The following is a 27,135-nucleotide window of genomic DNA, read 5'->3' on the forward strand; positions in this document are numbered from 1 at the left end:
ATTTAAACTTGCTCTGGAAAGTAAGGATGGCAAAGTTAAAAGAACCTCAAGCTTTCAAAACCACACTGTTGTCATTAAGAATATTAAACAAATGCATAGATGCTATTTTTTAAGAAATTTATTGGCTTAATAAATGTTGTACAAAATAAGTCTATGAAACACCATAAGAGCAAGAATTAAACTCTAATTATATTTTGTTTACTGTATTTTAGTGGGGGGAATACAATTTTGGTTTTTTTTGAAAATAAACATTCTCAAAATCTGAAATAGACATTGATTTTAAAAAGTAGCACAATAATTTGTCTCACAGTAAGAGCCAGAAATGCAGGTGTCTCATTTTCTTCTCCAATTTGAATCAGAGGGTGACAGCACTACACTGATAAAGCTTACTTCTGCATTTCTAGACCGCTCAACAGAAATTCTTTACAAAACACCCTCAGAATAACAGTAGTAAAATCAGAAGGTTAAGAAAGTATCTGAAAGGCTCAGTGGTTTAATACTTTCCGACATAGTAACAGATGGCTGAAACTGTAAGGGGAACTTCCATCCCAATACAAATGTACACGTCATAAAATAAAAATCCATTCCAAGCAAGGCAGTCATGTTTTCTGTTCCTTGAAGAAGTCTGTTCCTTTCAACTCTTGTGGTAGATAGTCCTGTTCTACAGGCTCCTTGTACATGGGGTTATATTTATAGCCTTTACCGTAGCCCAAGTTCTTCATAAGCCTTGTTGGGGCATTTCTCAGGTGCAGTGGAACAGGTGGCAGAGGTCCCGTGTGCATCCTCAGACATTCTTTGACATTGTTATAGGCCCTGTAGACCTCTATAGACTTCGGTGCTCTGGCGAAGTACACTACGCATTGTGCTAGAATGACCTGGAAAGAAGAAAAGGGAAAGTGTTAAATGACTGCTTTTAAGTTCTGTGGGAAAAGGTCTGTTATTCAGGTTGTTCATGTAGCATGACAGGGGTTATGTTTTTAATTGACCTCTGCCTGCTACTATAGTATGAACATTAGTACTTAACAACAATGCAGCTCTTCATGATTCTCACTACTAGAAAAAAATAGCTACTTGAGAATATCAGAGTGTGTAATTTTATATAAGAGGGTCCAGAAAAGGCCACAAAGATGATCAAAGGAAAGGCTGAGAAAAGGGGGTTTGTTCAGGCTTGGGGGAAACCTTATCACCATGCTCCAGTATTTAAAAGGTGGCTGCAAAGAAGATGGAGACTTCCTTTTTACAAGGAGTCACAGGGAAAAGACGAGGGTTAATGGGTACAAGTTACTCCTGGGGCGATTTCGATTAGACACAAGAGTGAATTTTTTCACAATGAGAACAATCAGCCATTGGAATAATCTCCCCAGGGAAGTGGTGGATTCCCCAACATTGGACACCTTTAAGATTCAGCTGCACAGGGTGCTGGGCCATTTTGTCTAGATCGTGCTTTTGCCAAGAAAGTTTAGACCAGATGATCCTTAAGGTCCCTTCCAACCTGGTGTTCTATGATTCTGTGATGATTCTATGATTTACAACAGAGGAAAAGAAATGGAGAGAGCAAAATTATGTTAATTCGCATACCACATTTTAACTATAAATACAGAATGAATTTTATTTCAAAGTACAACATCTATTTTAAGATCTACGATGTTCTCTTACTTGTCAAAGAAGGGGCATGCTGAATGAACAAGTCACTAAGTTTGCCTTGTCCTTGCAATCTGTGTTTATTTTTATCATTACAACTAGGTTTTACAGCCTGCAGTACTTTCAGATCAGTAAATTGATGAAACCTTTACCTCACATTCCGGCATTCCAATGAAGTGACAACCTTGATAAGCAGCAACTGCTTGTGTTAAAGCCAGAGGATCTGCCAGTCCTACAAAAAGGGATCAGAGAAGGTTCAGATCAGGTTATCCAAGCACATTTCAAAATTGCTTTCTCAGATGTTGTAACTTCTAGGATAATGTTTTGCATCCAGAAGATGTACTCCCTCCATCCACCTTCTTTCTTCTTCTGTTCCCCCCAAAAAAGAAAAGTCTAAATCATGGCTATGATTTAACCGACTGAATCTGTTGCCACACGGTGGCAGCCTGAGCAGTAGCTGCCCGTGTATGGTTCACTTATGTTTTGGAAGTGAGAAAGAAATGGGGAAATACTACTACACAGACACAGCTTCCCCAGATCTCCTAACTCTTCACCCACCACATAGGTGCTAAAATTTTGCTGCATCTGTTACTTTCAAGAAGTCAATCAAGAGACCTTATAACTAGGGAACCAGCTACCAAATCTGAGGTTTGCAAGTCAGGGTAGACATTAACCTTCCGCAATCATTAAAAAAATACAGACACCCCTAAAATATGCATTTGCTGTGACACAAGTTTACTGTTGACCTACAATCACCATTGTTTAAAGAATCCATATTAATACACTGCCAAAACTTGGACTCAAAAATCTTTGTTTCTCCTGCAACAGGTAAACATCACAATGATATCACATGTAGGTCCCTGTCTGCAAATACAAAGGTTTTTTTGATTGTGGAGCATTTCACTATTTTGTACCCATTTTGCATACAGCAGTTTTGGGGTTGTTTTTTTTTTCACAAACGCCAGTCTTTGGAAACCAGAAGCCTGCAGATCTTCATTCAACATAATATTCCAACACGAAATACCACAAATACTTACCTATATCTTCACTTGCAAACCTCACCAGCCTCCTTGCCACGTAGAGCGGATCCTCACCACCTTCAAGCATTCGAGCAAGCCAGTAAAGGGAAGCGTTTTCATCTGAGCCTCTCATAGACTTATGCAGGGCAGAGATGCAGTTGTAATGTTCTTCTCCTATTTAGAATGGGGGAGAAGAGATACACAAAGCTGTTAGGAAGAAATTAAGTTAAACACATTTAAGGGAGCAGAATATATTTTACTACATCACAGTAGGTAAACATAACCTGCTTCTTTCAGTTCTTTGTATTTATATGTGTTTATTGTGTTCATTGATGGTTTCAGCACATTCCTGCTTTGCCACGTGGATTGTTACACTAACTACATAAGTATAACAGAGCAACAGCAGATGAAAAGGAGGTTGTTTTTTTATACATTACAAGGCAAACAATTTGATTTTGGTAACCTAATGATCTTTCCTTCAAAAGAAAAAAAAAACAACCAAACCTCACATCTGATATTTTAAGCATTTAGGAAGAAAACTCTATGTGAATATCTCATAGTTGACAAAGAGCACATATAAACCACTCACTGTTGCTTTTGGACATGCACACAGCTCTGAGAAGGCAACAGAAGAATGACAGAAATCCAGTTCCATACAATAATTATATTTTTGAAAAAACAAATTTCACATCCATGAAAACTTGAAAATAAAGCATGCAGTAAATCAGATGTGCTTGCTGTATTATATGGGGGAAAAAAGGAAACACTACTGTGGATACACAATGATGGCACATAACACAATCTGGAGGAAACAGGATCACAGCACACAACTCTGGCAAACCCCTATGGAATGTTGGGTTCAGTTGTAGACACCTGCACTACTGGAGGGTTCCTGAAAACTAAGCAGCTCAAACAAAAAAAAACATGAACAAAATGAAACAAAAAAGTCAACTACCTGAAATGCCAGACAGCTAAGTAAGGGGTGGGAAGACTGAATTATTTACACAGATTTTTTAACACTAAATATAAGATTAGATACGGACTCCAAGGAGAAACAAAGCATTTCACAACTCTTGTAGGGCTACAGTTAAAAATAGAGGGTCAGCACTACAAACAACAAATGAGACCATTCCTGCTTGCAAGTTTTCTCCATGCAGCTTGTTTTGATTCTTATGCATTACTTTTAATCAAACTTCTAAGAGTATTTTGCTGTGGTATTGTTGTTAAACTCTCCACATAATCTGTCTTCTTATGTTTTAAAGTGTCTGGCATTCTTTGGCTCACAGCTAACTGTGTATTATAAAGGCAACTGGCTGCATTCACAGCCATCTGTTAATATTTCTCTTCTTCCTACTCCTAAAAGGATTTACAGCCCCAGGGCCATATCAGAACACATCACCCTTGCTTGTAGACACCGCAAAATAAAAGGCCGCATGCAAAGCCCCTAAGCCACTGCAATTGCCCTTTCCAAAGCCAGAAGACCCCCACCTCCCAGCTGAGAACCTAGGTCCATCTTCCTGCGTGGCTGCTCATGCCGCAGCGTGGTTCTGTGGGGAATGCAAGGCGTGCGCTGCCAGCGTGCACAGGCCGGCAGCTATTTTTGATAGGACTCCACACCGCTAGCCCTGTGGCACGCAGTCATCCCTCGTGCCAACACAAACAGCGTGTCTGTGCTCCGTCATAACACTTGAGTTAGCAGCAATAAACCCAAGCAGCTGAACTCGCATCATCCTCCTGGCAGAGGCGTCTCTTGGTCTCTTAAAAGCAAGGAAGAAACCCTGAAAATATCCCCAGATGTTGCATTTGCCCAGATTTTTTTTGCTAGAGTGCTTTTATACGCTGTTCGGGCTACTGTGAAGTGTCATACTTGGGGGTACCAGATAGAGAGGCAGAAGGAAAACAGCGCATAGGCTGTGGGGTATTTTCAGAATATGTCACTGAGAAAGGGGACAGTTTTTTCCCTTTATCTCCTTCCTCACAAAGTTAATGTCAGTGACTGAGCCATCAACACAATGACAATACTTATAAATGAGACTTGGACTTCTTCAGAAATATTGTGCAGTTTCAATTAAAGACAAAATACAATTACATGCGTTGGACAATTAGGGTTTATGTTTCTCGTTTAAAGATACAGTTTACATGTTTTCTATGTAAGATACCAGAAGCAGTTTTTAAAAAAATAGACAGAACTTTATCTAGACCTTTATTTGTTTGCTCTGTCTCTCAGGTTGGTTAGCCAATACATAGATTTTGGACTTTTAAATTCAGCTGAGAGATAGACACACGCAAACTTATCTATTGCCGCTGCTCTGCATCCTGGATGCCTCTGGAAATCAACATTCCATAAAGAGTTTTTGGAATTAAAATACATTTGCTCTATGCAGCTTCCACAAAGGCCTTCCACCTTTCCTAAGAGAAAAAGGATACTGCAGAGGAGGCTTTGTGGATGACAGGATTTTCTAGAGTGTCTAATCTATAGAGATGCATAAATCTTCTTGATTCCCAGTTTTGTGCCCCTAAATTGGTTTATGTGCTCATGAAGAGTTTTCTAGTTAGTTTATTTAAGATGTTAATTTATCTAAAGTCTTATTGGTAGAAGACATTGACAAGGCCTCATTCGCTGACCATAACTAATTTCTAGACTTCTTCAGCGATCCCTATTTGTAAAGGCAGAAGGCAAAAGTAAAATAACAGTCCCCATCTCACATTCCTGTCAGTCTTAGCCAGAGGTAAACATCAACTGCTCACCAATAAAAGAGAGAAGAAAGCCTTAGATGAAAGACTAGAAGACAGCATGGGTGAAAAGACTTCTCATTCTGGCCCAGAAGAAAACAGTTAAGCTGGCAAAAAACATTATGGCACGAGACACCTTCTCCACAGAAAAGGAAGGAACAACCCTGCTACAGATTACAGAATAAATTATCTCCATCTTAATGCATTCCCAGTCTTTACCATGAGTGAAGCTACGTTACCACAAAGATAATGAGTTAAAATCCTGCAATTATTCTGATCTACATCTTTGGTATTTGCCAGTAAATCAGTGTCAGCAGTGAGACACAATACATAAGAGGAAGAAGAGACAATACAACTCTATCTTAAATATCTAGTCTTTGTCCATTTGCAGTTAATTTTAATTAATTTGGTTGCTGCATCACTTTCTCAAAAAATCAAAAATTTAAAAAATGCAACTGAAAGCTAAAATCTGACTAAATAGTTTGTTTCCGCTCGCACTGCAAGGGCAGCTGCTGGCTGCGAAACTTGACTAGAGCTGTTTCTTTGTCCTTCCAGCTAAAATGCACAGACTATCTGCCCAAAGATCTTGCCTTTACATGCCTGCACACAGATCAGAAAAACAGCCTAATGACTCGATTAAGAATAATTTCCTTCCTAGACTACTTGGTGAAAGTACAAAAAAGAATGCCCAACTACATATATTTGCCAAATTTTGCTGAAGGTGAGCAAAAATAATTATGTAAAATCAAGATTACATATTTACATAACTCTGAGCACTACTCAATCATAGCTGGCTGCTGTCATGATTAGACAGCACCATGTATGCCCCCTCATTTTACAAGGCTGAAGCACTTTATTAGAAGATTGCAGATTCCACTCAAGAAATGGGATTCAAAAAGTTTTTACTAAAACATGCTACAAAAGTGTCTCTATTTATACAGCAGCCTCTATCCAGAAGCCCTTTGTACATAAAAAGACAACTAGGTATTCTCTACTACAGATAAAAATGATCAACCAAGACGCAGACTACTCTGCAGAAGAGAGAAATTTTGTAAAGGCACATACTCAGGTAACCTGCTATTGTGACAATATCTGTGGCAGGTTCTTTGGCATTGATACAGTCAAGAAAAACAGCATTTTCCCCTCTGAAAATCTCTTAACTAAAAAACCCAAACCTCTACACAGAGCTCAAAGGATTTCTGCCACGGAGAAGGGGCTGACGTGTGCTATTCGGCAAGCCTCAGAAAGAGGCACTGCAGCCACCTCCAAGGGAGCACACATGCGTAGGAGGGCCCAGAGCAATGACCACGGCAAGCGTTCTGCATGGCAGCACCCACAGGGCAACAGCAAATGCACAAGGGAATCACACAATGCGAGAGACTCCCACCGGTAAACTGGTCAGGTTTTCTGCTCTCTCCTAATCATGACTTCTTCCTGCCACTGACCCCATAAAATTTTTCTTCTCCCCGCACCTACCCTCCACTGTTCAGCTGCCACCATATCAATATCTGCCCAGCTGACTTTTTCCTGACAATGAGCCATCATTTCCTCTTTGCAGCAAGAATGCTGCAAGCAGGCATGTACGTTACAAACTACCTCGAGAAACCTCTCATCACAAGTTTTGAGTAGTGACAGTTAATTGAGTATACCGGATACAGTGACAAAACAAAAATCAATCAGTTCTCCAAATACTGCTTGGCATAATCACTTGATACTAAACTGCATGGGCTGTCAGGCACTGGAACAGGCTGCCCAGGGAAGTGGTGGAGTCATCATCCCTGGAGATGTTTAAAAGACGTTTAGACGAGTTTCTTAGGGACATGGTTTAGTGCTAGAGTTGGGTTATGGTTGGAATAGATGATCTTGAGGGTCTCTTCCAACTGAAATGATTCTGTGATTCTATGATGGAAGTATTGCTGAAGAACAACTGTACACATTCAAGGGGATTCACCCCACCTTTAATACTCACTATTTGATTTTTAACCCTCTCACATAAAATGGTATAGTGGTCAATATTGTGATGCCTAACATTGCTAAGTCACAGATTTAGCAAGAGCGTTTATCACATTAGAAAGCCTTAAATGTAATTAGATTTATGGGACCTGCCCTAGGTAAGCTATAAAATTCACTACCTCAAAGAGCAACTCTAAAACCAAAGTAAATTGCTTAGGTTTTCACATAACACATTGTTGTGAATGTGAGCACTTCCAAGTCTTTCAAAGGAGTAGAAGTGCAATGGGAGCTTTAAAGCCCTTCAAGAACAAACCTCCTCATTAAATTACTTCTCCCTCTTTCCATTGCAACCCTCTTAAAAGACAATATTCTAATAACCTTAAAGAACAAATAATTTCAGCATAGAACTGTTTGAAAGGCAGCAAATATGTCTTTCAGCTAACCTACACTTCCTAAGTGGCAAGAGGAACGCCTGTTTAGGAGGAATTTCTAGGTGAGCCTGCAATACTGTAAAGGAAAAGTAGTTTTGAGGCCAAATTTCAGCACAAACACTGTTTTACTGGAGCAGCTGGTACAAAAGGGGGAGAAGAAACAGAACTTATAAAGGCTATCAGCTCTTGAGAATGCTGCATGTCAGAAACTGTCTCAGGTACTCACCTGCTCGGTCGTACAAGATGTGTGATCGCTGTAGCCCTTCCTTTATATGCTCTTCTGTTATCAGAATGCCATCTGCAGAACCACCTGTGGTCCCATGCAAAGGAGTGGTTTTCCCCACTGCTAGTCTGGCCTGAACTGCTAACTGGAGTCCATTCAGTCCAGTCCTTGCATCACCATCACAGAGGTAGGCCAGGGCGTTGAGAGCTTTCTCCTCTATGTACACTGGGAATCTGCAACAGAACAACCACACGCTGTCAGCCCCCATCACGCTCCTCTCCTTGCACATTGTGCTGGAGGTGGCACTTCTTCACAAGGTTTGTTGAGAGGCAGCTGCGTTTAAGTTTTGTTCTTAACCCCTTCTGTCACGATTAAGCATTGCAGAGCCTGGGAGAATGCCGTGGGAGCCGACCCCTCTTCCTTCTGTCCGTATGCATGTTAAATACAATTGCACATCAAAAAGGTATGGCAGGAGTTCTCCTCTATTTAACGTCCCTATTTTTACTCATTTCATTAAACGGAAACCAGGGTTATGATTTTGCCAGAGTACAATTCTGGCACAGTCAGTTGAACTTCACAAAGTTTACTCCATCAGCATTTCATAGCTAGCACTTCAAATTCCTTGCTGGAGGGACAATTAAAAGGTAGGAAGCTATTCAAACGCACATGAGGGAATACAGTGAGATATAAAGTAATTTGCATAACGTCTTGAACCAACTACCAACAGCAAGAGCTGCTATCATATGGTTCTTTAAAAAGCAAGAGTTGGAAGGATTGTTTACATTGTCACTGTTCTTGCCATCTACTACTCAAAGCGTGCCAGGACTATACAAACACATGAAAAAGGCCAAACTCCACTGAACATTCCATTTAATTGAAAAAGACAGAAAGAGCTGAGAAATGCAGCAACAGGTAAAGATTCTCCTGAGATCTCACAGTGGATCTATGAAAAATCTGGGAAAACAACAAAGTTCCCAAGCTCTTTCTCCAGGTTTTCACCTGCCGGGGTGCAGTCGCCACTGTTGGGGCACATGGAAACCAGCTCTCTTCTCTACATGGGAAATGCATACTGCTGAGCATTTGGCCCTCAAACTTTAGTGACGTAGACAAGGTAATGGCCAAGGTTTTCACCAGGCAGAGGGTACCACTGATTTAATTTGGGAACAGCAGCTACTGGAGTTAAAGCACGGCACTGGGTAATGGCCCTAACTTAGCTGTTTCTAGTAGCTGCACTGAAAATTAAGAGAGACACGTATCAGCGGCAATTAACGCACAGAGCTTGGTGTGAGAGGCAATTCTTATGAAGCTCTTGTCTGCCAAATAATTAAGGATTCACAACAGCCCTGCACTTTATTCTCCGGAAAGATTTATTACTGTTATTACCAGTGGTGTACAAAAAGGCAACGCCAGAGCTCCTGGACATATGTATCCACTAATCTTCATTAATTGCCTCCTCTTCCTCCTTGCAAGCCCATGTTATTCTTTTCTGTGACAAGCACAAGATGGTAGGTGCTGGAAAAACTTCAACAGTGAGTGTTTGAGCCCTCTCATGCCCACATGTGAGAGGGAAAAGCTCATTGAGCTTCAATCTTAATCCACGTCACTGTAAGTGAAGGCCGACAAATATCTTCTAGGGCCATAATTCAACACTACAGAGAGTAGGCAGCAGGAATCACATCCCGTGGGAAAAATAAATCTATCTATATACACATATGCATGTTGTCATATTTTATTTCTGTCTCTTTATTTTTCACGTATTTGATAAAGCTGGAAAAAAATGTTACATGCATACACAGTGGCACTCCAAAATAACTGCACTATCTCAAAGGTGCTTCAAACACTTTCGTGTTTGAACAGGGAAGCAGAAGAATATAACAGTGCAGCGACTGGTCAAGTATCTCATGTATCAAATTCCTTGAAAATCACGGAGCAAAATTGACCCCTCAGCAATACAGATGGTCACTAGATTTTTCTATGTGCCACGAAAGAAACCAGAAAAGAAAGCAAACCCAATTTTTAAAAACCCAGCAAGCACTACAAACAGACAGCCTGCTTCTAATACCTCCACCTACAGGCAACAAAACCAAATCTGCTGCACGCTGAGCGAACACTTCACATGCACCAGCAGGGCAGACTGAAGAGAAGGTTTCATCTGCAAGGAGTAAGCTTTTTGCCTTCTGTTTGCAGAGAAGAACACCGTGTGCTTGAGGCCTCCTCATACCGATATCCACAACTGCACTCAGCGACTGCAAGTGGAAGAGGAGTGCTGAGAGCACTGAAAGGCAGGTATTACGCTTGCAAGAAGCTACAAACAGTCTGTCCCAAACAAAGCTGAGGCCTCAGAGCACTTTTGCCATTTATTTGCTAATTGGAAGCTGGGCAAAAAAGTAAAGTTGTATTTCCACCTCTCCAGTTTCTCTACAGGACTCTACGTGGCCTGTTGACTCAATACAAGCAATTAGTATTGCAGGAATTGAAACAAATATGCACGAGAAGTATGGAAAACATTGTTATAAGGAAAGGCCTTGTTCACTTTCATGGTGAAATCCAAGTTACAACATACTGATAGCAGAAATTCCGCTCCTAATTATGTCTTATGTATTAGGCTGATCCAGTCCATGTCTACAATAATAGCACTACATACAGGACATGATAAAGAATGAGAATAAATTGAGAAAATTTCCACAGACGAGCTATTTGCACAGCATATTGATGAAATTCACTGATTGAAAATAACATAATGCTTCCCTGTTCCATAATCTCAGTTCCATTCACACTCAGTATTTCAAAATAAAACATTTTATAATCAGAATTGCTGAACTGAGTTCTTTTTCCTGAGGAATTAAAATATTAAATTCAATTTTTTTGATGATTTAACTTCACTAGACAGGAGCTCAATTTCGAAATCAGGATGACAATTATTTCAATACCTTGGTTTCCAAAAGACATACTGTATTTTACATTTTTAAGCCCATTCTTTCTTCAGAAGCTTAAGCGCCCTACGCTCTCCCACTTTACCTGACTTCTGGCACATCCTACAACTGCAAGGCAGAATAACTCCCATGCCTTCTGGCCTCTTCCAAAGCTCCCGATCCCTTTGCAGATGGGCAATCTCGTATTTTTTTTCACTCTCCAAAATTAACACTGAGCACCCACTGGATGCCAGTGCTCAATGTTGGTACCTTGTAACTGATGATACTTGGAGACAAAAACATAAACAAGAAGGGACACCCTAGGATCCATTACTCACTGAGCATAAGCTGATATACTAGCTTAAGGAATGGAAAACTACCACTACAGGATAATAAATCCTTCTTCCAATTCCTTCTTATCTCCATACCCTCAAGACAGTTTGTGCCAAGAACCAACATGAAACCTATGATGAACTACCCAAAAAACCTGTACAACACCGCAGCCGTTTGATCCAATGACAAGAGGGTGTAAGCAATATCAGAGAGTAAATATAAGGAAGACCAAGCAATGAGAACCTTTGTGATGAAAGATTTTTAAATATCTGAGCAGAACGCGATTTGAAGAACCCATTGCTTCTTTCACATATAAATTAGTATTTTCTTAACTTTCTCAGTGTCAGTTATTCTCACTACATCCACTCCTTGACAGATTGCAACACTTTTTCAGGAAAACACAATTCTTCATCTGAAATACTGCACTATGACATGCATTGCTTACTGCTTTACAGCATTGTCTTTGAATGTTGCCTCTCATCCCCGCAACTCTCTTTCCTGCAAAGAAATTGGATGGATGTTCCAAAAGGGAATAATTTTCAAAAAGGTATCAAACACAACACCCAAAAGAAGCCCATCTTCAACACTGTAATTTACAAACCAGTAAACTGGAAACCTGTCAGGACTTATAATACAGCCACTAACAAACTGAACTGCCTGAGGTCTGGGCTTGCCAACAGGAAGCTGGGGATCCTTTCATTTCCCTCAGCTGTGAGCCTCTTGTGCTGTCTAACTTCAAACACATTAATCCACCATTCAGTTTACTGTCCAACTTCAATTAAAGATACCACTCTGAGGGCAGAACTTGAATGATAAAAATAAAAAGCCAAGAAATGAAGAATTTTATTTCCTCCATCACTGACATAGTGCAAGTGTAGTATATCAGTGTACACCTGGAATAGTTTGTGCTATTACTGAGACACTGTGAATTGCAGAAAGCACAAGCAAATTTTCAGCAATATAAAGTGTCTTTAACACTGACATCTCCTTATTTTTCTTCTTCACAAGTATTTTTCTTCCTCTCATATTCCTCCATCTTTCAGCTTAATCTACTGCAGGCTTTAAGAGGCACAATTTGATGGCAGGAAAGTTGATGGAAATATAACACAAAGCACATCTTATCTTAAATAAATCCAGTAACTAATACGAAAACTGTCAAAGACGCTTTATGAGCATGATGACATAACAAAGAAAGATACTAAAGTACGTAACACCTCCTGCTAGTTCAATTTCAGCTTTACAGCAAGAAAAGGCCACAGTGGGATGAAAGGGAAGCCAGATGACCTAACCTCATCAGAAACATGCAGAAATGGTGGAAGCAAGATAAGAAAAGCCACCAAGAAAATTAAAGGAAATAGATTTGAGTAGATCACACTTTCCTTTTGATAACTGCTGCATATGCACAGAGTGTAGAGACAACGAAACCAATTGAATCACTCAGTGATGGCTACATTCTCATTGGGCACAAAAGATGCCTGTAGAGACTGAGGAAGATTTACCCTCACCGTATTCCTCAAGGTAATAGGAGAGACCACAAAGAATCATCCTCTTCTTCAAAATCTCATTTAGGTCAGCCACGGTGTCAGACAAGTGATGTGATACCAAGACAATCTGATAAACTGAGGGCAAATTGCACATGCAGGACTTCACACTACACTTCCATGTTTGGGAAGGGAGGCTCATGTGGGGAATGAAATCCAACATTTGACGTACGTATCTCTAGATCTCTGCAGCATTTGCAAAGTGGGCATGCCCCACATTTGGTGACATGGTGCCTTACAGCTCCTTTTCCAACTCTGGAACAAAGATAAGCACAGTGAATGACCTATTAAACTGTAATTGGTGACTTTGATTTATTCCTCAGGACAACATGAACGCTGTTATCTGCCTGCATCTAACGACAGCCCTGCTTCATAGAGGCAGGGAGGTGAAGAGGTAAAAGATGAACTACAGCTGTTCCTGCAGGGTGGTAGGTAGAGAGAAAATGAACAAGCAGAAATGGTATGGACAGAGAAGGAAGAAGAAGGAATTAACAAGGAGACCAAAACCAGAACCACAGTAAAGGACAGGATGGCTTATAAATAGACAAGCGCATCAGCAACAGTATGTATCATCTACAGACCAGAACCAGATAGTGGCAGAAAAGACAAGAAAGACTTAACACACAACTGCAAACAATGCTTCTAAATTCTGAACTGCATTTTTATGTTTAACTTCTTGGTTCTCATGTTAGCCATTGGAGTGGGGTCCTCTCTCTCCATGGACAGATTTCTGAAACTGTGCTTATCTGACAGTCTGCCTGCCAGACTTCCTTCAGTTTGATGAAGCACCACACCGGGCTGTTTAAATCATCCACAGCTAACGGAAGGTTACAGATATGGAGAGTCTCGTGAAACCCAAACCCAAACAACTGCAGCTGAAACTATGCCTTGTACTTTAATCCTGCACAGAAATGAAAGTCTCTGAACCCCAGTCAGGGTGTAGCCACAACCACAGCTGTGCCATTACATTAAGGCTGACATGCAGTACTGCCCGCTCTTCTAAAATTCACATTACTACAAATTCACATTACTACAAATGAGTAAAGCATGAGGCACAGTACCCTAAAAATAAAAAGGGAATAGCTTTCCTCCCCTGCCCTGACCTTAGTGTTCAGGTTAGCAACTCCTAGTGCTTACATTCTGTGATAAAGCTGAAGGACAAAGAGGATTCCCTCTCATGTATTTTATATGGAGTACCTGCCCAATTACCGCTATGTCAATACACTGTAGATTACTAGAAGTGTAGACAAGCATCAACAGGAAGGAAGTATAATAACTTGCGTGAAAGTAGCACAGTACCAAGCCTTATATGCCAGCTAGCCATTTCAGAAGGCAAATAACATCCCTTATGGACAAATCTGGAGTTTTTCCAAAACTCTCCCAAATGTTTCACATGACTTTATCTGGCTTGGACAACAAGGAACAGAGCAAAAGAAAGACTCTTAAAACAATCTATTAACACCTCATGGCAACAGATCCCTCTCCCCACAGCATATGATAAAATATACCGTAGCATTTATCCTGCAACTAAAGATCCTCCCTGATCTTATTAAAAAAAAACCAAACAACAAACTTCAGTCAGGCACTTCCAAATTAATTTAAGAGGGGATGCCCCATACACCACTTAACAGTAATGTGATGCTTTTACAACCAGTAGCAAGAAGTAACACACATTAGGACATGACAGAGCCCCAGTTGAAGGCTTCCACAGCAAATCCTCAGCAGCAGGATGGATTTAAATATCCTGGGAGGGTGAGTCAGGAGCTACAGATCCAAGTATAAAACTCTTTCCTAATCCAGACAGCGAGATTATGTTTTGGATGGAGAGAGCCAGTGCTTTGAATTCTTTCTCTCTTGTCACCCCCTGCCCCTGCCATATGCTGCCACTTCTTTTCTTTACTATCAGAAGTGGCTAGGGTTTCTCTTCCCACCCCCAACTGCTTCATTCTCTCCCTGGCAGGCAGTCAATTCCTCAGGCTGTGTGCGTTAACACCCTGCAGCCCATAAAGTACTCACTCTGAGCTCCCGCTGCTGCTGCCAGTCGCAGAGCTGCTGTGCTGGTCACCCTGGCCCAAAACCTGGACCCCTAGGGACCTGACGGCCCGCATCAGAATCGCCTCCATCGCTTCAACCGAGAGCTTCTCCAAGACGATCACCCGGCACCGGCTCAGAAGAGCAGCGTTGACTTGGAAGGAAGGGTTTTCTGTGGTCGCTCCTATCAGAGTCACCGTCCCGCACTCGACGTGAGGAAGGAAAGTGTCCTGAGGATGGGAGGGAAGCAGAAAAAGCTGATCTCGATTAATGACAGCCTGAAACATTCCATGTGAGTAGGCTACATTTTTCATGTCTTGTGAGTCTTTGGGTTCCCTGTTGATATGACAAATAACCTCACTGACAGGGCAGCTCATCTGCTTAACTATCTAAATGATTTAATTGCACACACACAGCACGTTATGGGCTGTTCACCTTAATAACTTACGTTTGCAATGAGAATGGCCCTACCAGTTCACGAGAAACAGTGTCAAAAGTCTGCATATTTTTATTTTATTTATGTGACTTTGGTTCATTGCTTGGCGAACATAGGATATAATGAAATTCCCTTGTGAAACATAACAAATAGTGAGGCTACTCCTAAAATCTCTTTGAACCAGTCTTTAGGGCTACAGTTCTCTACACAGTTCTCTGGGATGGCTCAGAAATCTATAGAAAGATTGGAGTATGGTCTTATATAGGAAGTGCAATCTGTAGTACAGAATTCAGGCTTTCCATGGTATGACTATGGTCTGGTTTGCTTTTTTTTTTTAGTGGTACTATGGTCTCTTTTCTTGCAGAGAAGAGGGGAAAACATGAAACCAAAGAAACACTCTAGGAACATACACAAATCACACCTTTTTAAAGGTAATGCAGAATGCTACCCCTGTGGAGGGGGTGGAAATGAAGATCTGTACGGCAAACATTACTAATGTGACTTTGCAGAAATTAAATTTCAGAAAAATGTCATATGAAGGCCAGCACATAAGTTAACTACAAGTATAGCACAGTTTTTATTTGTAACTGTGAATCACAATAATTAAACATTGATTAGAAGTTAGTTAAGGAATTTAATTTTTACGTTTTTCCCATTTAATCTACTAAAAGCATTAACATTAAAATCAAAAGCCCAAAGTAAGCTATCCTTTTAAGGCAAAGCAGGAAATTTGACAAAAGTGATGACAAAGGCTTTTTCCAAAACGTGGTGTAGTGTAATACCTGCTGAGATTTATTGAAACGATGGATCTCGTCAATAAAGAGGATGGTTTTTCTCTTGAAGAGTCTTTTTTCATTCTGGGCTTGGCTGATGACATCTCGAACATCATTTGTCTTGGCACTTGTGGCTGACAGTGTCACAAACCTCGTGCCATTCTTTTTGCTGCTGTTGGCTATGATATGTGCCAGTGTAGTCTGAAACAGCAATAGGAAAAAATTTGTAAAAATTGTTTTGGACACAGAATATACTTATTAAAAGGAAATATGCAAAGAACAATGCTATATGTTCTGGACATAGGGACAGTGTTGACAGTTTATAGAGCAAGGTATTTTAGTTCATGCTATTCTAGCACACAGAAGACTTGAAAACTTCCTGCTAGAGGTAGCTGTCAATTCCACCACTGCATTTCGAATGCCTGCACTTTCACGAACCAAACCTCTTCAGTCGCAATACTGAAAAGGCAGCAATGACAGCTGTATCCTCTACCACAGAAGAAAAACTCTTCACCAAATATATTTGTGTCACAGAAGACGTGCTGGCTGCAATTCGCTGTGCAGTTATTTTGGAGCACGTGTTAATGGATAAAGAGCTAGACTACCCTGAGACACCTGCAACCACATTTAAGAAATAAAAACCTACAATGTTGTTAATTAAAGCCTTTGCTATTTCCACTGCACATAAAAATGAAACTGATCAGAAAGTAGTTCTCTACAAAAGCAAGAGAATGTTAGTACTGAAAAAATAAATGTATACTTAAGAAAATGTAACTCTTTAAATCTGAACAGTCAACAGTAATCGAATGCTGGCCCAGGGAAGTAAAAGACGGCTAACTGGACAAACTGTCGTTTTACTGGGCAGCTATGTTTTTTGTTTTGTTTTGTTTTTCCTTATAGACAACTCCTTTAAGGCAGAATTTGTTCATAGGGAATTTCACTTAGCCTAGCAAAGCACAGAAGCAAGTTCTGGTACTACCTCCCAGAGATATTCACTACACCCGAACACACCACAGGCATGATTTTCAGATCTTCCTTGGCAACACTTAGTAAAGGCAGCCTTATCTGCACGTCCCAAGCAGAGCGTGTATCTGTTTGAAAGCACTGCTACAGAAAAACAGGTGATTGCTTATTAAAGAATGAGCTCAAGGAGACTGAAGACAGGAAAGCGCCAGCAGATGAGGAGCGAGACAGGTGCCGACAAAACCGCTTCAGAAGATGTTCCAAGTACTGAGGTTAAAGCAGCAGGTGCTGCCAACCTGATCCTCTTGCAGGGAGACTCCAGAAGCAACCATCTACCACGCAGCTACCAGTGAGGTTGGCAGGACCTCATTCACTGCCCTAACAGCACTGCTCTGCCTCCTTAATGGATCTCCTCATCCCTGAAATGGCAACCAGCCCAAGATGGGAAAGGGGAGGATGTATCACTATTTATTCTTGTTTTATGTTTAGTAAGGGCTTCCTGATTGTCCTTAGAAGAGGTGTCATTTCACGTCCTGATACAAGACTCGCATCCCGTGTCAGATCCTCTCTCACCCCCAAAGCTCAAAGCACCTGCCCCTGCCGGTCCCCTCCCTGTATTGCTGGAGAAGACAAGACTGGAAAGACACGCTGGAAAGTGCTTGCAGCAAAGCCTACAGATATCAGGAAGATCTAGGAAACCAGAGAACAAAAGTGAAACTATCTTTGAAACTAAGCTAACAAAGTAAAACCAAAGTTGGTGTTTCCTTACAAAAGGCCCTTCCTTCAGAATGTCCTTTCAGAGGATGCATCCATGCCTTGAAGAATCACTGAAAGCATGGAAACCTCTAATATATCAAATTTGAGGATGAAAAAGCAAAAATGTAACTCTTCCTTCTCTGAAAGTGGGAGGAGGACGAAGAAGGTGAGGAGGAGAGAATCAAGTAGCTATTCTTGTACCTCTATTTGAACTGGTAGCTCATACTTCATCCTGGCCCGTGTTCACCAGGTCACAGATAGTTTTGTTGTTTAAACAAACAAACAGCAAGGAATGGTTTTCAAACGCATGCACAGTCATCCATATTTCTACCCCTAATTCAGGAAAAAATTTACAAATATATTTGTTTGAAAGTTACTATTGGACCAAGAACCTACTTGAGAACTGCTGCACAGCTTTCAGCCAGCACGCATCTCTCCCTCCCTGCCAACTTCTCGGTCAAGAAAGGTTGTAATAACATATATGGCCTTTCAAAAGCAATGCTTAACATGGACAGGCATGTTCATGGCCTCTTCCCTCTGTTCTGCACAATCAATCATACGGCGAGTCAAACTGCCCATCACGCGCAGGTCAAACTTTCCTCATTTGTCTGAAAGCTTATTATTTCCCAAGAGCTCAATTTTTTTCTGCTGCCTTTTCTCCTACCATGCCAAGCAAAAGTCAGTAACATGCTACACTCTTCTCTCCCTCTTTGTTACTATCAGGTTACAACCTAAGGAACATATAACCCAGTGGAGACTTAATGTAAGCAGGGTAGGCTGAGTATGAAGGCACTAGCACAGAAGAACTGCAACTGGTACGCTAAACCTCTAGATTCTCTGACTAAATTCAGGTGCAATGTATTTGAAAGACAAGAAGAAAATGAGAAATCTGATATGGAATGAGGCAGAAGAATACACACTGAATATCCTTCATCATCTGAAATGAATTTTGAAGTAGATGTGATTGTTACATTAGAAAAAAAGTATTTTAAAATAGTGACACTAATGTTGCAATTTAATATGAATGAATACATCTGTATCAGAACCAGCATAACAAGCAGGAAGAGGAAATCTAAACAAGTAGATATTCTGCTTCTTTTATTAGACATGTGTTCCTCCTTTACATTGTGTTTTTTCCATATAAGGAGGAGCAGAAATATTGTTTCCTGTAAATTAAGTAGTATTTATAGCAATGAGGATAGGAGTGATCCTGCAAATTAACGTTTTGTTAACTTCACTAAAAACTACACCTTCCAAAGCTTGCAGTGCAATATCCTTGCCCCTTTCAGAAATCAATCTCAATTCTCTATTATCCCACCAAACTGTCCAAACTCACACCTACCATCTCAAGTTTTATGCTGAAAATTGTAAGACCATACTGACTTACCTGTTTAGACAGGCTAAAGAAGTGCCATTGTAAAGAGCCATTTTGAAACATATCCACCAAGGAACTAATGAACCCTTACTCACCGATGAATAACACTTCCAACTTGAGCCTGTGGTCACTGATTTGCAGATCCATTGCACACAAAACAAATACTAAATGACTGAAACGCTCCTCCACTGTCCTGCACATTTCTTCATGTCAGCCCAAATGAGAATATCTTTTCCCAAAGGCTGCAGCTAACTGAGATGTTAAAAAAAACTCACCAACCAACCAAAACAAGTAGCCTAGCAAGCTGACTTCCAGCAACTATGCTACCAGTTCTTCAAGGTTTTGATATGAGTTATGGATGAAATAAAAGCAGCCCACAAAGTGTGCTTGGCCCCACACACCTCTCCCTGACAGAGCAGATAAGTCAATCAGATTTGCTCTTTTGGTTAGTTGGATGTTTGTACCAGGAGACAAGAATTATCTGTATGTCCACAAGTCTCATTGACTGGGCAACCCTCTTTGAGTGTAACCTGTTGCCCTGTTCTCTGCACTGCCACCAGTCAGTGCAACATCACACCCAAGGCTGGAAGAAAACCGTAAAAAGCAAGTACAAATTAAGCCTGTCCTAGTGCCTAACATTACCCACTCAGAAGCAATGTGGTCTTTTCATTTTTGCATCTCCTTACCAGGCCATTAAACTACATCCACTGCACTAGCTCACCAAAGTCACTTCCAGGAATAAAGAGTGGTACTGCCTAGCTCTCTTCAGAAAGTAGAACTGAAAAAAATGGGAAGAGATTAGCATATATGGTCAGATCATAGTCACAAAGGCTCCAGTCAAGAAGCTGACTGTGAAAACTAAGGTCATTCGTACCTCAGTCTTGTGGAAGAACAGGTAGACCTCATTTAGGGATGTTTATGGTTGCCTGTTCACAGTGACTTTCCTTACTGATTCTTAAATCACATAAATTCATCAAAACAGCTGTTGTAGATGTCAATCTCTCAGTTTACATCTACACTGTGTTCAGCAGTCATGTCAGAGAGCTCCCGCAAGGGGTACAGAACAGCTCACAGCCATTCTGTTCCAGCCTCCGAGTCATTTTCACTTCTCACAGCCTTTTCATGAGGAGGTGACATTCATACTACACCTTACAGAAGCACACTGGTGCAAGAGCTTTTCTTGCACCTGGATGGGCCCTTCCAACAAGTCTGAAAGGTTGTATGATCTGCTAGGCCACATTTAGGTGACCCAAGCAGATCTGGCACACATCTACACTAGGGTATAGACTACAGCACAGCCTGGATTATTCCTGAGCAGGGATAATCTAGTTGGCATCTAGGCTTCCCCACCAAGTGACTTTGCTGGCTTGTTCCAGAGCAAACCACAGTGTAAATTATGTTTGTGGCAGGGATGACAAAAGACTGACAGCTTAGTGCAAAACAAGAGTCCAACAGACTAATTACACCGATAGACTTGTAGTGTCTAAACAATGTTATCAGAGTTCTGAATTGGCATCCTGCTTTTTTTCTGCTGACCTCTGACTATGACTTTCCATGTATTTTTTCTTCTTCCTTCATTATGGCCAGGATTTCCATATCTTTGCTTACATGGTGTTGCCACCAACAGCCTCTCCTCACCCTCAGCTCTCCCTTTGATTGCAGCAGGGCCATACTGTGGTTGACAAGCAGTCACGAAAGGCCACACTGTTTTGCTGTCCTGAATGAGACACCAGTAGTGCCAGCATGCTTGGATGTCAGCCAGGGGTGCAGTTCCCTGGGACACAGCTTAAAAAGCTGGGGTATGTCCTACACTGGTGAGCTGACCCCAAGCTACCACACTGCATCACAGGAGATGAAACAGGCTGTGTCTAAAGGAAACTGGCAGGACAGCAGATGAACATGGCCCAGGGACACTGTCTGTAGAGATAAATGCAATCAGAAGTGGCAGCAGCTGGCATTTATATAAGGGCAGATGCTATTCTTACCCATCTTGTTTGGTTCCTCACACCCCAAATAGCCCCCTGTGAGACTACTGGAGGAGTAAGACGTCATGGAACAACAGCCACAGCATGTGGTTTACAGCACTTCCAGAATCCAAGTCCGACCAAACATAAACAGAGGCAAGGTCATTGCATAATCTTTACTGAAATGGAGCTGTGCCTCCGTTTGCTGCATTTAGATTTGTCTCCTCATATTACATCTGCATTACAAATACAATTGTATTTTCTCTTCCAGTTTTCTTCTTCCTAGAGAGCTACCTTAAGTTATTCCTGATTTAGGCTGGCATAAGCAAAACCAAGCACACTGCATTCAAAGACTTAGAATCACAGAACCATAGAATGTCCTGAGTTGGAAGGGACCCACATGGATTATTGTGTCCAACTCCTGTCCCTGCATAGGACAACCCCAAAATTCACACCATGTGTCACAGGGAGTTGTCCAATTGCTTCTTGTACACTGTCAGGCTTGAGGTCATTACTACCTCACTGGGGAGCCCATTCTAGTGTCCCAAGCAGTATGAATAAGAGAAGATGAAATACACTCAAGTAATCAAATAGCCATTTGGTTAATCACTTGAATTAGCAAAATAGAAAAAGCTGGAGGGAAGAGATCATAAATATGCAGGGAGCAAAATATCTAAGTTGGGCTTGCTGTTGGTGTTTCAATGTGTCATAGAGCAAAGTCTTGAATAAAAACATAGGAAAGAAATACAAGGAGTCCTAGAAATAAAACATAAACTCAGTTGAGATTTGATAGAAACTTCAAAGACCACTTTCTGGGGTTTTCTAATGTTTTGTACTCATATCAACACAGTATCTTTTATCTTAGCACTAGATTGCAGATATGGACCCCAGAAAATCACATATCAATGTTCTTTGTCTTATCTTCCGTAGGGAGCAGGTTCCAGATGCTGCCTACTTTGTTCTTGTTAAACAGCAAACCTAAGAGGGAATGTTTACCGTATTTAAATACAGAATGTTCAGGTTTATAAGGCTTAAACTATATCTGTGGCAGCAAAATTATTCAGTGCTCAAGTTACGCTGTGACCCTCCACTAACTCTCTACTAAAACTGGTGCCTCATGGCAGACGAGCAAAAATCTAAATCCCTGCATTAAGGTGTCAGAAATCACAGCACAACTTACTCGGATTACACGAGGATTCATACACGCTTTTAAAAATTTGCATAGTCAGGATGAACCAGCTAACTGTTTCTAAGTTAATAATCATGGCATCTCTTCGAGGCAGTGTTTCTCCTTCTAGCCTGTGTCTGGTCAGCTTCTTAAAAACATGTTCTTGTAAAAGTAAAACCAAAAACAGAGTCAAATCCTTTTCACCCAGAGCATCATGGCTTCCTAAGAAACTAGGATGACAAAAGTACAAAGATCACGCAATACAGGTGCAATACAGATGGAAACTCAAAAGAAAATACTCACAACAGATGTATGCTGATTTTGTTTTTCAGTTTTGATTGTGCTTCTTTGAATATTCAAGTGCAGCTGAGGCTGAAATCAACTTGGGCAGAGCAGTACAAAGCACATGTATTTTTACTCAGGTACCTAGCTTTACCACTTTCATGATAAAAATTCTCCAGAAGTACTCTTGATGTACAATATAAAACACTGCATTTATAGCAGTTGAATGGCCAAGATTATTCTCTTCTTGCTTAGAGAAAGTCTGTTGAGCTACTACTTTTCATAAAAGTCCAGATTGATAAATAATATGTAAATTAATTTGAAATCTGGCTCCAAGGATTAATTCCATCTCCAGGTTTTTTTTGTTTGGTTGGTTTTTTACTTAGTCCAGCTCTAACCTTTTCAAAAGAAGTACTGGTTAGTGTTGTATGTGGCTGTAGAAATGGAAGAAAGTATAGATGAGCTGCAACAACCAGATTCCAAGGGCAGCAGGAGTGTGAAGATGTTTAAGGAGTCTACTACCATCTTACACAGCACTTCTGAATTTAGACCAACATATCTAATTATACTGCTATTTTAGCACCTACTCTCTAATGTAAGGCTAGTTGCTTATGGGCAGAGCTTAGCACATGGACTTGTTACATTTGAAGCTACATAACACACAATTGTTTCTTAATATTTTTCTCACCGAAAAAGACCATACTTAACAGAATAAGTTTTTTATCATTAGTCCAATCGGTCTGGAGACAGCGAGAATACTTACTTCTCCTTCACAAGACCTTTCAAGTTGCAAACACTATGTTATGTGATTCTTCACAAAAAAAGAGAAATAGGCTTCATCTGTCCGATCTCCACCTGTTTCAGGTTACTTCTTAATGAAATGTTTACTTAAGACTTATTACACATGTACAGCCCAAAGAGTAAATGAATGAGACAGGCAGGCAACCACAGACTTCTGTTTCGATCCTTAGGGGAACTATTTTGCCTTACACACTAAATATGTAAGGACAGGAATTGAATTAAAAAATTTCCAAGTAAAAGACGGAACTTTCAGTCATTTACCTGAGACAGACAATACCATACAAGAAGGCCTGAGATGAAACCATACTCTAGCACCACCCTAGAAATATTGATAAGCATAGGTGAAGGGAAAAGGTCAACTTTTTGCAGTAGGAATATCTGGTTCAGCCAGGAATGCATGGTCCATCAAGAGCTAGCTGACAGCATGTAGCCTCAAAACTGTTTGTTCAGAAAGAGTAACGCAGAAAGGAGATAAGCTACCCAACAGCTTAAGTACTTGAAGAGAGAAAATGTAACAGATGGAACCGTCCCTTGACGGGGCAAAAGGCACAGTCTTGAGGGGAAGGAAGCTGGATGACTGATGAGCAGCCTTACTAAATACAACGCTGCATAAGGGATATGAGTTAGGAAGACAGGTCATGAAAGAGTGAAAGCATGAAAGAGATGACCCATTATTCAAAGACAGTCTTAGTATCACAGGAAGTTCCCAAAGAAGACCTGAAACACAAGCGTAAGCTGTCACAAGCTCACAGAAAAACATTTCCACAGCCAAAAAAGTGGTTCGTTAGACCACATCCCAAAGGTCACTGAATTCAGTGTATTGTGCATTCAATCTGAATTCTGTGCAGAGTGTATGTGGCCTTTGCTTTCTTACCACTGTATTTCTGACAGCAATTTTTTTCTAAGGAAAAAGAGCTTCAAGAAAGAACAAACAGACACTGTTGACATAGATCACAAGAAACAAAAGGCAAAAGAGTAGGAATAAATACAGAAGCAGGTGCCTGAACATGTTATTCAATAAGCTAGATTCCTGTTTATTAAAGAGTTCAATTTCACTTCTGTCTCTGGCCACCTTACTTCTGCCAATCCACCTTTCCTTTAATGAGTTTTTAGAAACAACCCTTATTTACCTCCTCTCCTCAGATCTCTTCCTGAATTACCTTGCTGTTTTAAAGAAAGTGGCAATTATTTAAGTTCACCAGCTGTTTCTTTTCAGGTATATGTTATCTAGCCTAAGCAACCTGTTGCATCATTACTAATAGCATTCACCTATGAATTATTCTTATACCTGCTCCTTATTAACTGTGATTAACTAGCATAATTATTCAAATATCATACATAGAAAGTTTCTCTTTATCTTCAAAGAAGTATGCTGAGAGGAACAAGCTGCTGCTCTGTCCTTAACTTTTCTGCTAGCATTAATTAATTGGTCATTATTTTCCCTATCCCAGATTTCCCATACATACTCTCACATGTAATCAAGACAACTATCTAATATGGAAAACTTAGTGATGTGCTCACAGTAGACTGATACCTATATATTCCGCCTGCTTAGCTTCACTCCTCCACAAATCTGGAACAGAGAGAAAAAGGACAAAATGAAGGTAAGATCTTTCAGTGCTTGCTCTTGGTCACACCTGAGGCATTCATTTGGTCCTCCCCTCACTACAGATGTGGATCCTTTCACTGCTGTGCTGCAATTGCAGTGTCTTTTGGGATTCACCATGGTCAGCTCCCAGTATCTTCAAAGAGGCAGAACAAGATTGCAGAGCAGCCAGATCCTTCAAAGACATTAGTTTCAGAGGGTTTGCATATGGGTGGATGAGCGCCTGACCACAGTGTCAGCTCCCTTCCACACCTGAGCTGCATTCTCAAGGGCCAGAATTTATGAGCTAAAGCAAACCCTACACTAGTAATCTGCCAGTATTTCACCTTGTTTCCTAGACATTTTTACTGATTCTGTTTTGTTGCTGTTTTTAAGCTTCTCAGCTTCTGTGTTTTAATTAAAGGCTTTGGAGTTTACCCAATCTAAATTACGTGAAATCAACAAGTGTGTGAGTAACAAGTGCAAGCTGCAGCAAGCAGAGTTGGTGGTGATGAGCCACTTCTATTTTATTCAGGAGGAAAGTTGTGTTTTTCGTAATCCAAGAAAACACTTGCAGGCATCGGCCAACATAAAGCCATTAGAGAAGGAGTGAAGAAGGCAGGAAAAAAGAGTGTGCTCTGAAAAATAAACCTTGAAACCTGTTCATCAGCCTCGAAAGCTGCATGGAACAGAGAGGGCTCGGCCATCCAGCCCGAGGTGGACGGTGCGAACTTGTGCCCGGTCGCGAATCGCCGCCCCGGCGGGCCCGGGGCAAGGCGGGAGCAGCGGCGGCGGGGCCCGGCGGCGCCACTCACCTTCCCGCAGCCCGGCGGCCCCCAGAGGATGAGGGAAGGGATTTCGTGTGACTCCAGCAGCGACCGCAGCAGGGTCTGCGCTCCCAGCACCCGCTCCTGACCCACGTAATCCCCCAGCGTGTCCGGCCGCAGCCGCTCGGCCAGGGGCTTCCCGCCCAGCTTCTCCTCCAGGCTGGCCCGGCGCGGCGCCGCCCCGCTGCCCGCTGCTGAGACTCCATCCTCCGGCTTCACGGCGGCCTCCTCCCGCCCCGCCCCGCTCCTCCTGCCGGGGGCTCCCGGGCTCTGCCCGCCGCCGCGGCCCTTGTGGAAGAGGGAGAAGACAGGGGTTGCGGCGGCCGGGCGGGCCTCCTCCGGCTCCCCCTGCGCCTGGCTCCCCGGCGGGGCGGCGGCGAGACGCGGCCGCTTGCAGGGGGGCGACGAGCCCGGTTCGGGCTGGCCCTCCGCGGCCTGCAAGCACCGGTCCAGGTGCGAGTTGATGTCCGCGCCCGGCAGCTCCCGCAGGCACACGGGGCACTGCACCAGCGGCTCCTCCATCGACTCCCGCCGCAGATGGGCCCGAGAAGCGACCGGCGGCTGCGGCAGGAAGCGAGGCCGCCGGCCCTCGGCGCCCGCAGCCCTTCGGGAGCTGTAGTCCGCCCGGCCCCGCTCCCCGCCCCGAGCCCAGGGCATCGCGGGACAGGTTCCCCAGAGGCAGCGGCTCATCCGCTCTTGGTTGTGTCAGTAACCCGCGCTACCCTTTTTCTACCTTGACATAAGATGCTGAAAAATCGATTTGGGATGCCCCATCCCTGGAAACATCCAAGGCCAGGCTGGACGGGGCTCTGAGCAACCCGATCTAGTTGAAGATGTCCCAGCTTATGGCAGGGGCGTTGGACTAGCTGAGCTTTGGAGGTCCCTTCCAACCCAAGCCATTTTGTGTTTCTATGTGCAGTATCTCTGTGGTCCCTCGTTCCAGGACAGTGCGGGGTTGTCACTGCTGGCTTTGTGGTGTGCAGATGCTGCCTCTGTGGGGTTGTGCAGCTTGGCTTGGGGAAGAGCTTGGGGTGGGAGAAGAGCAAGGCCACACCAGCCTCGTTCTAATGTCCTGAAGCACTATGGAGCTACTTTGATGTCATGCTGATCAATATTGTTAAAGTGTGTGTATTTGGGGGTCCACCTGGTTGTTCATTGAAATGTGTGAAAGGGACCTGGGGATCCTGGTGGACAGCAGGATGACCATGAGCCAGCACTGTGCCCTTGTGGCCAGGAAAGCCAATGGTACCTGGGGTGTATTAGAAGGGGGGTGGTTAGTAGGTTGAAAGAGGTTCTCCTTCCCCTCTACTCTGCCCTGGTGAGACCGCATTTGGAATATTTGTCCAGTTCTGGGCCCCTCAGTTCAAGAAGGACAGGGAACTGCTGGA

At 42.1% G+C, this 27,135-nt stretch overlaps 1 protein-coding gene across 1 annotated transcript; it reads right to left on the reverse strand.

The window, feature by feature from the left end:
• Positions 1-599: 599 nt before the first annotated feature.
• Positions 600-26,269, reverse strand: WRNIP1 (WRN helicase interacting protein 1; the record flags this gene model as incomplete). The annotated part of the gene is made up of 7 exons (XM_080339390.1): positions 600-875; positions 1,794-1,873; positions 2,679-2,834; positions 8,004-8,233; positions 14,803-15,047; positions 16,036-16,227; positions 25,736-26,269. 7 exons carry the CDS (start codon positions 26,267-26,269, stop codon positions 600-602), a joined length of 1,713 nt encoding a protein of 570 aa, XP_080195516.1.
• Between the last annotated feature and the right edge of the window lie 866 nt (positions 26,270-27,135).

Source organism: Nesoenas mayeri (genome assembly GCF_963082525.1).
Source record: "Nesoenas mayeri genome assembly, chromosome: 2".
Lineage (NCBI taxonomy): Eukaryota > Metazoa > Chordata > Aves > Columbiformes > Columbidae > Nesoenas > Nesoenas mayeri.